At 49.2% G+C, this 10729-nt stretch overlaps 5 protein-coding genes across 5 annotated transcripts in view; 2 read left to right on the top strand and 3 right to left on the bottom strand.

The window, feature by feature from the left end:
- The window catches only part of LAESUDRAFT_724219 (uncharacterized protein), a 501-nt gene extending 189 nt beyond the window's left edge, over positions 1–312 (bottom strand). The window contains exon 1 of the mRNA XM_040908567.1: positions 12–312. Coding sequence (XP_040765943.1) covers positions 61–237 — 177 coding nt within the window. The 5' untranslated portion in view covers positions 238–312 and the 3' untranslated portion in view covers positions 12–60. The remainder of the gene's footprint in view (positions 1–11) is intronic.
- Positions 313–676: 364 nt separating this feature from the next.
- On the top strand, positions 677–1571 carry LAESUDRAFT_80628 (uncharacterized protein). Its single transcript, XM_040914030.1, has one exon. It carries the CDS (start codon positions 899–901, stop codon positions 1346–1348), a length of 450 nt encoding a protein of 149 aa, XP_040765942.1. The 5' UTR covers positions 677–898; the 3' UTR covers positions 1349–1571.
- A 78-nt stretch (positions 1572–1649) lies between these two features.
- Positions 1650–3137, top strand: LAESUDRAFT_80657 (uncharacterized protein). The gene is made up of 3 exons (XM_040914031.1): positions 1650–1703; positions 1759–2548; positions 2612–3137. Exons 2-3 carry the CDS (start codon positions 1795–1797, stop codon positions 3130–3132), a joined length of 1275 nt encoding a protein of 424 aa, XP_040765941.1. The 5' UTR covers positions 1650–1703; positions 1759–1794; the 3' UTR covers positions 3133–3137.
- Positions 3138–3527: 390 nt separating this feature from the next.
- LAESUDRAFT_811669 (Clavaminate synthase-like protein) lies at positions 3528–5105 on the bottom strand (the record flags this gene model as incomplete). Its single annotated transcript, XM_040914332.1, has 11 exons — positions 4980–5105; positions 4768–4910; positions 4582–4707; positions 4482–4524; positions 4313–4424; positions 4185–4264; positions 4117–4132; positions 4008–4069; positions 3852–3955; positions 3686–3796; positions 3528–3629 (listed from the first exon to the last, which is right to left on the bottom strand). Exons 1-11 carry the CDS (start codon positions 5041–5043, stop codon positions 3528–3530), a joined length of 963 nt encoding a protein of 320 aa, XP_040765940.1. The 5' UTR covers positions 5044–5105.
- A 124-nt stretch (positions 5106–5229) lies between these two features.
- On the bottom strand, positions 5230–7849 carry LAESUDRAFT_724215 (amino acid transporter). Its single transcript, XM_040908566.1, has 12 exons — positions 7450–7849; positions 7338–7396; positions 7225–7289; positions 7191–7195; positions 7056–7111; positions 6790–7009; positions 6702–6736; positions 6594–6645; positions 6080–6538; positions 5932–6017; positions 5799–5868; positions 5230–5745 (listed from the first exon to the last, which is right to left on the bottom strand). The coding sequence occupies exons 1-12, from the start codon at positions 7714–7716 to the stop codon at positions 5536–5538; spliced, it is 1584 nt and encodes a 527-aa protein (XP_040765939.1). The 5' UTR covers positions 7717–7849; the 3' UTR covers positions 5230–5535.
- Between the last annotated feature and the right edge of the window lie 2880 nt (positions 7850–10729).

Raw genomic sequence — 10729 nt, 5'->3', positions numbered from 1 at the left:
GGGAGTGAGAGGCTGGTGAGGCCACAAACGACTGGGGAATACAGTAGTACAGGTGCGTACTTATACGTTTTCTGCCCTTCCGTACTCGCCCGCTCTGTTTCCAGGTACCGCCCTGCGACGCGTTTCAGCCGTCGCTTGGCGCTTGTCCCTCCCGACGCGTTGAGCACGTTTCACCAGAAGTGCCGTCGGGCGGCCACTTCCAACAATAAACACGTGCGAGACACAAATCTGCGGCATCTCGGGCACCTGCGCGGACGAAATCCGAATGGCAGATCGAGCAGTGGCAAGACGTTGCCCTTTGCATACTAGCCTCAGCCTTGGACCAACGATCCAAATACGGTGACATGCAGCTGGACCGGGACAAGCATATACCGGTCTTCCTCTCTATTGAGATCCTATTGTCGAAACCCCGCATCTGATGAATAGCGATGGTATTTTCACATAACTTATTCATATCTTCGACTTCGGCTTCCCCGTTATGATACGTCTGTTGCTCTGTTTTGAGCTGAAGGAGCTTTTCCAGACCAAGATGAGGGTCGGATACGTCTACCAGATCAATGCCTCAGGATTCATTTTGCGATAAAACTAGTAGGCGGTCCGCAAAGAGACGGTCTGAACGAATGGATCTCACATCCAGTTATACTATCATGGAAGAGGAGCGTGCACTTCAGAGCTCGCTTCGTCAAAAAATGACGTGTTCCGTGGTCGTTCGTGGATTTGACAGGACGCCAGTGGCAAGTCAAACTTGAACACACGAGATGTCGATGCAGAGTCGAAGGCAGCGGCTCACTTGGCTTGGGCCATCTCTTATCTAGTGCTTCTCCATCTTGATACTGACTACAGCAAGAACTTCTTCGCATCTGAGCTCCCGCGGCAGCACCTCAAGAACGCTTCACACATGGCTCGAAGCCTTTTTCCGGCTCAAAGTGCGTCTCTTTCTGCTGCGATCACCTTTCTTCTCCCATCTTTCCTATCATCAATTTCACCTCATCCGCGGCCGTTGCCTTTGATTCTCTGTCCTCGCTGTTCAAGCAATGGGTGGCACCGACGCGTCGGTGCCTTTCATATAGCACACTGTATCTATTCTCTTTATGGAGGATCCGATATGGTTTCAGGCTGTTTACCTTTTCATATGCTGCACCGCCTTCAGTGGGTTGTCTTGGAACTAGGACTTCGATTCGAGGTCGAGACGCCGCCCACTTCTGTTTTGTACCATTCAACCCTTTTCTCAGGCTTTCACCATCCGCTGTTCTCGAATCTTACATGGTCAACTCTCTCAGCCATCTATCATATGTGCAAAGTTTCAGGGCTGATGAAACACCAAGGTACGACAACCATCAGATGTTAGAAAACCGATTCTCTAGCATGTGATGTAGCCTAAGCACCACCATCGTGCATATCAAATGTTCCGTGTTCAAGATACACAAGTTACCGTACAGCAACCCTCGTCAGAATTCACACTTCATGTGTATGTCAAGGCTTTGGATGTATGTAACTCCGGCATTATATTCGTCATCAAAAGATCCTGTTGTGTTCATCTGTCGAACAGAAGCGTCTGATGGTCTGCATTGTATTCCTCGTAATTCAACTCGCATAGATACCAGCTCGGGGACTTCGGATCTCTTAGATGCAGTCCGCTCAAGTACGTGTCCTACTTTCATTTCCTTCCTCCTTCTTTCTCGACTCCTCCCACAGTCATTCTGGTATGCGCGCCTGCTCCCATTGAAAGTCCCTGCATATATAACGTGTTTCGTTCAGTAGGACACCTCCTTCCGCTCCTTTAGGTATTCCACTATGGACTCCACTCCATTTTCTCTATGTGACTCTTTATCACTGACTTTCGCCACAACCATCGAAGAGTGCAGCTCCACCGCCGAGTTAACTTCCAGAACTGGCATTGACAGAATGTCAACGCAAACCTTGGTTTCAGCCACCTCTTCCTCCTCGCCATCCCTGTCATCGGAATCTATAACACATCTGCCAGCATCTATATCATTAACATATTCGTCAATTTTGCCTCTTTCGACCTACACGTCGCCTTCTTCCTTTCGACCCAGCGTGTTTTCAAGTGCTACATGCTCATCTACCAGAGGCGTGTCGCCAATAACAACAAGCATGAGCTTGAGTCATGCGAAGTCATCTTCTGTGCAATATGCTAGCTGGAGCTCGTCGACGACTGTTACTGTGACTGAAATCAGTACGCGTACGCTGAAGAACGTCACCGGCGACAACGTGGTCCATTTGATCACTGTCACGAGCACGTATGCGAAGAGTACTGCAGCTCCATACACCACCACGTCTATCACTTCCGCCATATCCACGGCAACATCCACGGCAACATCCACTGCTGTCACAACCTCGGTGTCAACCGCAACTCCTAGTGCTGTCACTCATACCGGCACAACTTCCACATCCAAATCTGGCACAGCCGGTAAAATCGTAGCGCTGGCTGTAGTCCTATCTGTAACTTCGCTTGTTGCGGTGGTAGCCATAATCCTGTGGTTGCGCAGCAGGAAACCTCGGAAAGCCCCGCAGATCACACCTTTCGGTTAGCATCGCTCTTATATCAATTCACTGGCCACCTCATGACACTTTGATCTCCGCCCTGCAGTTTCGAAACCCACTGTAGAGGATGCTGCTCTAAACAATCCTCCTCGAAGAGTTAGTTGGATAGGAAAACTGGGATGGACTGGTTCTCTAGGGCTCGAGCCAGGGACATCCTCGTCATCTCAGACCTATTGCGATGAAGTCCAGTTCGCATATCCGGCCGAATCTGCAATAGCAGTTGACCCCCGTCGTTCACCTTCACCATCTCTCAATACCCGCCGCAGCATCTCCACTATGGACCTGCTGAGGCGGAGCTGGCCTGGGGTTCCGCGTGCGTCTCTATCGCGCACGGAGACCCGCCGGTCGATAGAGACTCCGCTGCCTCACTACCCCAGCTCACCATCTCCTAATCCAATGGTGTCCTCGGCCGGATTTTTGGATCAAGACCCGTATGCATGGCAATCGCAGGTTGAGGGTATTGCTACAACCTCCACAGATAGTAATCATGGCAGATCGGGCAGTGGTCAGACGTTGCCGCCTGCGTATCAACCACGGCAGGATGTGTATTGGACCGGTGACCTGTGAGGTTACAACTTTACTGTTCACACACATAGAGCCTACCCCTCCAACAGCCAACAGGACCGTTACGTCTGGTGTGACATGTAGCTTGATTGTCTTCCGACATTTTTGATTCAGACTTGTAGCTCATGCATATGGACAACAACTTCGGACTTATACATGTCACTACAATTGCATTTTCATCTGGCAACGCGAGTGGCCTATGACTTATGAGACGGAAACGATAAACGGAAAGACAAGAAAGGGACATCGGTCTGCTGTAGTTGACTCATGATGTGGATGCCGAACCCTGTCCAGTTCTACAGGCAACACTCGACCACCGATCAAGCACGGGCAATTTCGACATTCGTGGCACAAAAGCCTCGCCGGCAGCGAGTGGTACATGGGCCCAGGTGCTTTGCTCAGCTATAATAGTTCACCGCGAGCCCGTTGACGAGCTCCTGTTCAACACCATCCTCTCTCTTCGTCCTCTCCGTCAGGCCATACGCCATGACCCTGCCGGGCTCTCCGCATGCGGAACAAGCTTTATGTCATCGTTCGGCATGCAGAAGTAGATAACCGCAAGACGCGTTCGGCCGCGTTGGTCCTCAGGAGGCTGCACGACGCGATGGATGGTCGGTTTGTAGAATCCACCCGAGAGGAACTCCATGGCATCGCCGGCGTTCACGACCTGAGCATGAGTTGAGTATTATCTCGTGCACATAAACTATGTCAGAGGGACGTGCCAGTGCGTTGTCAATGTGTTTGATCCACCGCCACTTCCTGTCCGGGGAGAGAATCTGCAGTGCTGCAACTGGCTGGCTCCACAATATTGTGATGCTTCCGAGATCTGGACAGTCGTTCGACGAATTTACTCGGGTGATAATGGGAGTATACAGTGCCTGTGTGCCCCTTGAGCCAGACATTCTTAGTCTTTATCTCGTCGTCCTCAGAGCGGGGACGGCTGTGCCATGGTGAGTTTTTAGCACGCATAACGAGAACTATACGCACTATTTCGTGAAGCGAACTGTTCCACACGCAATGAGCTGGAGGCTCCACGATACACTCTCCTGACTTACCATACGTCTCCTCCAGAGCGGACCAATCGTGGGTCTTCACCAACGTGTCCTCTGGGAGTTCCAACCCTATGGCGAAAAGACTGCCGAAACTATGAGAACGCCATCCCGGAAGCGTCAATCGATCGCACCAGAGTATATTGTGAAGTAAATGAAAATGGTTGAATTGCATGAACGCTTCAATCTCTGGTAGAAGAGGGCGCAGTGCTGCAGGATGTTCCTTCCGCGTTACGTCATGATTGACTGAGGATATAGTATGATTCTCGATCTGGTTCTGTCGAGCTCTATGCAGCGACGTACTGTTGTAATGTTCGACCTGATCTCGGACACCGGCATCGACATGCTTTATCAGTCACATTAAATCAAATTAATTGCAAAGGCGCTTGAGTGATCACCGCACCAAATATTCTCGCCGCTTATATCCTTGATATGAACCTGCGCCTTTAATATCCGAAGCAAACAAAGTTTTCTCTTGATCTGTCATGGTAGCGAACGGGATGTCCGCGATGTCAAATATACGCTCATTCTATATGAACACGCACGTGAACAAATCGGTTTATGCGTTAATACTTGGAGAGACGTTCACCTGTCTTTGCGTATACCCATGATTGACCACATAGAAGAACCCTTGCGTAGTCATTGCCTCACGGACTTGGAGAGCAAGCTTCATGCGACCCTCAGAGTGGCGAATGTGGGAAAAATCGATGATGGATAGGTCTGCATAGTCAACTGCAGATTTATCGTCATTCGCATCCAATCAGCTCCTGCGGCCAATAAAAGAGAATCACGGCAACACACGGGGCTCTTTGGTTGGGGGAGGACGAGCATGGCGAGGAGCTGGAGGTGAGTCGACGCTCGGCATCTCAAACCGTCAGATAGTGCAAGTGGGTAGATAGCTTTGGTGAAGACTTTTATACCGCTAGCGATACGCTACGGATACTTCATCTCAGAATGCTGAGCTCTCCATGCTTCGAGACTTATCGCGAGCAAACGATAGGCTCAGCCTAAAAGGCCCGCTATCTCGTGACGAAGGAAACACCGTCCGGAACACGGTATCATCTGACAAATCTTATTCAAGGACTCTAGGAAATTACAGAAGGTAAGTATCGATCGTCAAGGTATGCCGCTTTGAGGCGCGACGTGACTTTGCAAAGAGAGCAGAAAAATGGGCCACAAACCACCTGAGAGCCATTCGAGGTGAACGTTTGAACGTTGGGGCTTGCTGAGACTCGTGCACCATAAGCGCTTGCAAAACATGTGCTCAGACGATGCACACGATCGCCAATAGATGACGACGAATGTTGAATCTCGATCAATTCAGCAATACGACTCCAGAACGGGTGCCGTATCAGCTCTATTCATCCTTAATACTTGTCTCATCTCCAGACACATTCAACGAACGGGTCTGCATGGGACCGAAGAAATGCTTGCGGCCCCAGCTCGTCCAGCAAATCATGACAATGACGCAAACCCCACCGATGGCAACGATGGCATAGTTCATGTTCTGCGAATTCACCGGATGAGCCGTAGGCAGGATGAACAGCACGCAGATGAACACGGAGAACTGCAGGAGGGAATAAGCTGCGTGCAGGGAAGCGATGCACCAGAGTCACTTACTAGGAAGCTTGCAACGTTGATTGGCCAGGAGTAACGGCCCAAGTCGAACGGTCCTCGTTCAAGCGGAGTCCTGTAGTGGACATTACACAATAAGTACGTCGCACCTCCTATTAAATGGGAGTTATCGACTCACGAGGATGGCCAGAAGACACGAATCAGTATCGGTTGCAGATAGCTCAGCATTACAGCGATAGCAGCTGAAGACAGAATGGCATTGAACTACAACAGTAGCATATCAATCACATTTTCGCATCAAAGCCATTTCAAAAAGCTGCACGCACTGCAATCGTCGACCCAATATAGGCGCACGAGATGATGCATCCTGTCAACACGGACAGCCAAACGCCCCAGTGCGGCGCCTGCCACCTGTTCAGGCTCATGAACCGCGTCTTGAAAGGAAATGCATTGTCTCTGCTCAGTGCGTAGAACAGCCTCGAGCTCGCCGTGAATGCCGTCACAGCAGCCATGAACTGTGCCAACGCGACGACGGTGAGACACATGAGAGTGAGCCTTGGGCCGGCTGCGTCGTAGTATAGCTGCGCGATGGGCATCGCATAGGAGGTCTCATCGATGCGCTCGATGCTCTGGACGGAGAAGAGCAGTGCGAGCATGTATGCGAGGCCTATCAGCCAAGAGCCGACGATGGAGCCGACTACGGCGATGGGTGCCAATATCTCTGCGCGCTTGGCTTCTTCGGCGACTTGTGCAGCAGTTTCACATCCTTCTAAGGTGTAGACGGCCTATAGGATGTCGGTTGAGTTGTATGAAGTGGTAATTCAGATTATCTTCGCGCACCTGTAGGAAGCCAAGGAGTACCACAAAGCCCTTGTTGCTCCAGCCTGTGAAACTGTACGCATCAAATCAGTATCACATGAGCCTTCATATGCGCTTGTGGAAACGAACTTCTCGTAATCTGTAAAGACGAACTCTGCCGGATTCTATTTCGGTCGCCGTAAGAGTTATAGTAACCACTTTCACAAACATGTCACACCTTTACTGGGGCCTTCACAAGCAGTGTGATCACAAGCACGAAAGTCCCGCCCAGGGTCCACCAGAGGTTGAATGTGCTCATCGCGCCAATGGCGCGAGTGCCCACCGTATTGATGATGCCAGATGCGATGTTCACTCCCCATGCGATCGCAGCAATCTCGACTCGTGTGAGGGTACGGCCTTGGCCTACCTCAGCCAAAGAGGCGAGGTATAGAGCAACACTGACAGGCTGTGAGAATCACGCGATCCTTGGCGGAATCTACCCACCTCAGATTGCCAGACGTCCCGGTGAACACCATAGCGATGCTGTAGATCCAACCCGTCTAGGTCACAGTCAGCGTCACATAGTCGGCACTAAACCAAGTAGGGCTTACGCAGACTGTAACAGAGTTTTTATCATCAGCAGATTGCGGTTTCGAAGATGAGCCTCACTCACAGCCGAGCATTGGTATATCAGGTTTCATCTTGCATACCCAGAAATACAATCCACCCATCGTGGGACTGCATATAAGATCGGCAGCACAACCTGGCACGAGTCATGCGACCTACTATGCACTACATATCTCCGCGAGAGAAAGAGCAATCAGCAGCATAAACAAGCTGCAAATCTACATCTGTATTTCAGCCCGTCTCACTGACGTCAGGAAGAATACGCGCATACATTCCATCCCCAGAAGAGACCTAGAGGGCCACCAGAGAACAAACCCGTCTGGAAGGCGCTGCTCATGCCTGTCAAGATGCCTATAGCACAAAACGATATACCGAGAACACCGAAAAGAGACATGTCGCGCCGGAACTCGCTCTTGTACCCAAGGTCATGCAGCCGCTGGTCAGACGGATCATTTGAAGTTTCTGCTGGCAGGTCAATGGGCGCAATGAGGTTGTCTTGCACGCTCTCGATGTCGACATTGGTGGTGTCCTTCGCCATGATGTGGGCAGAACGCTACGCGCAGGGCAGGGCGTTCCGCTGACGGTTGGTGGTGGATATGAAACGGAGCTGCATCACTCGCCGCCATATATATGGCGAGCAGCGTCCTGGTCTGGCTGATACTAGACTATGCATGCGGCACTATCATTGATAGCGTCGGACGCAGCGTGACACCGCAGACATGAAGCGATTTGCACACGTGGCAAATGCTTAGCAAATGTCAACAGGTTTTTTGCCTTTGTGATCTCAATTTGCTATGGTTCCTTCCCACATTCCGTATCAAGTATTTGCACATAATATGTTGGAGGCAGAAATTTAAATCATATATTTTAAGAAATGACACCATTTTCAAACTCACCAAATACATTTAGAATTTGAGTGCTATTGAATGTAATCATACATTTTTGAATTCCAAACCATCACATGTATAAAAATACCCAGTAGCAGATGAAGGTGTAATTACGAATGACTGTCACAAAGCACCAAAGCACTTAACCCAATTAAGGGCAAGTCTGCTTTTGTGACCTGCACAAATGATCTCACATAAAAAGCCTGCCACAAGGGCTAGGCTGAGGATGCGTGCAGTGGTATGCAGTCTGAAAAAGGGGCTCAAAGGGCCCTTAGCCTTATGCTCACAACTAGGGGGTGAATTGGCTTGTTAGGCCGCATGCAATAGAATAATGAATCTAAGGTCTTCCCTTAGATCCTCATGGGCTTATATACATGTAGGGGTGGACCCTGGTCACTCTAACTAAGGTGTACCTACTGGGGTCCTGTCCTTTCTACATGTGAACATATTGCCAAAACCAGTAATGGTTCTGGACTTTGCTATAGCAACTATCTATAAAGGCCGTGGATACGCCAAGGTAATCCTACTTTACCCAATGAGATAATTGCCTGAAGGTGGTGCCACTATTTGAGTAGCTGAAGTGGTGCCACTTATTGAGTGGCCAATGGGGGTTTTGCCATAGCGCATATTCTAATGCTGGTGCTACTATTTGGCAGCCATGTAGTTGGTGCTGCTATTGAGCAGCGAATTGGGTGCTTGCTAGCTTGATGGTCCAATGAGCACAGCTAAGCCTATTGTGGGCCAAAGAGTTCCATTCTGGGCAAGTGGCCTGATGTCACGTGACCAACGCCTGATAACTTCTGAATAGGGCAAGTGGCCAGTGTCACGTGACTGGGTGGCTGGATCATGGGCGCTTGGTGGTCATATGGTAGACACAGTCATATCCGCGATGTATGTGGTGGTATTGTGCTGTTTGTCTAAGTATCCACTTTGTGAGACCAACATGAAGGTTGGCGTCCCAATAACCGCTTGTGGTTGCTGAATGATGACTTTATTGGTGCAAAAAGAAAGGTGCCACTTAATATTGTGACACTACCCTCACTTCAAGGTTCAGACTCCGGATGAACTGAATAAATGCTAAGGTAAATAGTACCCTCGCTTCAGGTTCTGACTTCCAGGGTGAAATGGCAGGGTGTGTAGATGGCATTTTAGGACTTTTTGCTAGCAGCAAAAAGGGGTGATGCAGTTTAATGACTTGCTCAGGTAAATGGTGCACTTGTGGGGCTAACAGTTCTTGGTCCTAGATGTCTGATGTCACAGACAGCGCTATTGGCTGCTGTTGCCCAAGATAGTGTGCAAAAGGGCTTGCAGTTTAAAGACATGCGCTTGGTCATTTGTGGTGCTCAAAGCTGCCAAAATTTGAACAGTTTAACGACGTGCCAAGGTCGTTGGTGGTGATGCATTTGACTTGATCGTTGCATTTAAAAAGTAAGGGTTATAGACGCAAAAACATAGTTTTTGATTGCGGATGCAATCTCCTTATCCTCGGTCTTCGGTCAAGATCTCGTGCTTCTGTGTTATGGCTGTCGAGTCAGAAATTATGTCATGATATTGTTTGCCTCCACTGAGATTCGACCCTGTGCTCGTTGGGGGTCGAGCGGGACCTGAGCGTGTGTCCGGTGATCTCTGGGAGACTTAAACATCATGGCTTAACCCCTAAGCCACTTGAACGGTGAAGTACTAAGTTCGAATCTCGACCAGTATATGTTTTTTGACATCGATAAGATAAGATTCTATGGGCGCCTAGACACGTGTTTGAAGGTATGACATATTTTGATCGATCGTGATTATGTTTGATCCGTCGATCGAGTCATGATAGACTTCCTGATCGATCATGATCTTGGTTGATCCGTGATCCGTGATGATGTCATACATTTGGTGGCGCTCAAAGCTGCCATAGTGGTGTAGTTTTAATGACTTGCCCAGGTCATGGTGGCGCTCAAAGCTGCCAAATGATAGGATGCTCTTGGTCAGAGGGCTGTTCCAAAGATTGTGTCTTGTACCCAGGAGATTGCCTATGTCTGCTAGGATTTTTCATAGGATAGCTGCCATGTTTGCATTGTTGTATGTAAGTAGATGCGTTCCCCAACACTGTTCATACTTGTTGACAATGGTCTCTCGATTGCCCTTTAGGTTGGCATGCTATGTAGGCAAAAGTTGAAAAATGGAAGGTTTGAAAATGTGATCCTTTGGCACTGCTTGGATCATCCTTGACTTGCTCATGCTCGTCTTTGGACATGTGATCCTAATTGCTTCGCGGATCCTTCTTGACTCTTCGAATAGGACATGTGCTCGGTACTTGCTATATATCTTTGAGTGCTGCACTTCTTATGCGCACGTCTTCAGATAAGCTCGTACATACTCGCTGTATCCTACATTACCTCCCCCTTGCCAGGTTCCTCCCGGAACCGACGCGGCATGAGCGAGTTAAAACAAGACTGAGGGGCACAAAAGTAAGAGAGGGTGGGTGGGAGAAAAAGCCTTATAACTTTTGGGGAAAAGGTGGTTTAGGCATCCCATAGCAAATAAATTACTAATTGTTGCGCAATATGTAGTAATTCTGAGACCGCTTCTGGGTAAAAGGGTTCCCAATATCCCATTGTGTGTGCCAAAATAACTCCCTAAAAATTGGATTATCTATTGTGGACTGCTAAGTAAAGATCT

Source organism: Laetiporus sulphureus (genome assembly GCF_001632365.1).
Source record: "Laetiporus sulphureus 93-53 unplaced genomic scaffold LAESUscaffold_12, whole genome shotgun sequence".
NCBI lineage: Eukaryota > Fungi > Basidiomycota > Agaricomycetes > Polyporales > Laetiporaceae > Laetiporus > Laetiporus sulphureus.
Note: the sequence above shows the minus strand (reverse complement) of the source record. Positions and strands in the feature narration are given on the sequence as shown.

Bases quoted from the DNA above. Each gene is read 5' to 3' on its own strand.
- LAESUDRAFT_724215 (XM_040908566.1), bottom strand. From the start codon at position 7,716: ATGGCGAAGGACACCACCAATGTCGACATCGAGAGCGTGCAAGACAAC. The intron at 7,290-7,337 runs GTAGGTCGCATG...TCTTATATGCAG, and splicing joins GCGGAGATATGTAGTGCATA to TCCCACGATGGGTGGATTGT. The intron at 6,539-6,593 runs GTGCGCGAAGAT...GACATCCTATAG, and splicing joins TACTCCTTGGCTTCCTACAG to GCCGTCTACACCTTAGAAGG.
- LAESUDRAFT_80628 (XM_040914030.1), top strand. From the start codon at position 899: ATGGCTCGAAGCCTTTTTCCGGCTCAAAGTGCGTCTCTTTCTGCTGCG.
- LAESUDRAFT_80657 (XM_040914031.1), top strand. From the start codon at position 1,795: ATGGACTCCACTCCATTTTCTCTATGTGACTCTTTATCACTGACTTTC. The intron at 2,549-2,611 runs GTTAGCATCGCT...TCCGCCCTGCAG, and splicing joins CCCGCAGATCACACCTTTCG to TTTCGAAACCCACTGTAGAG.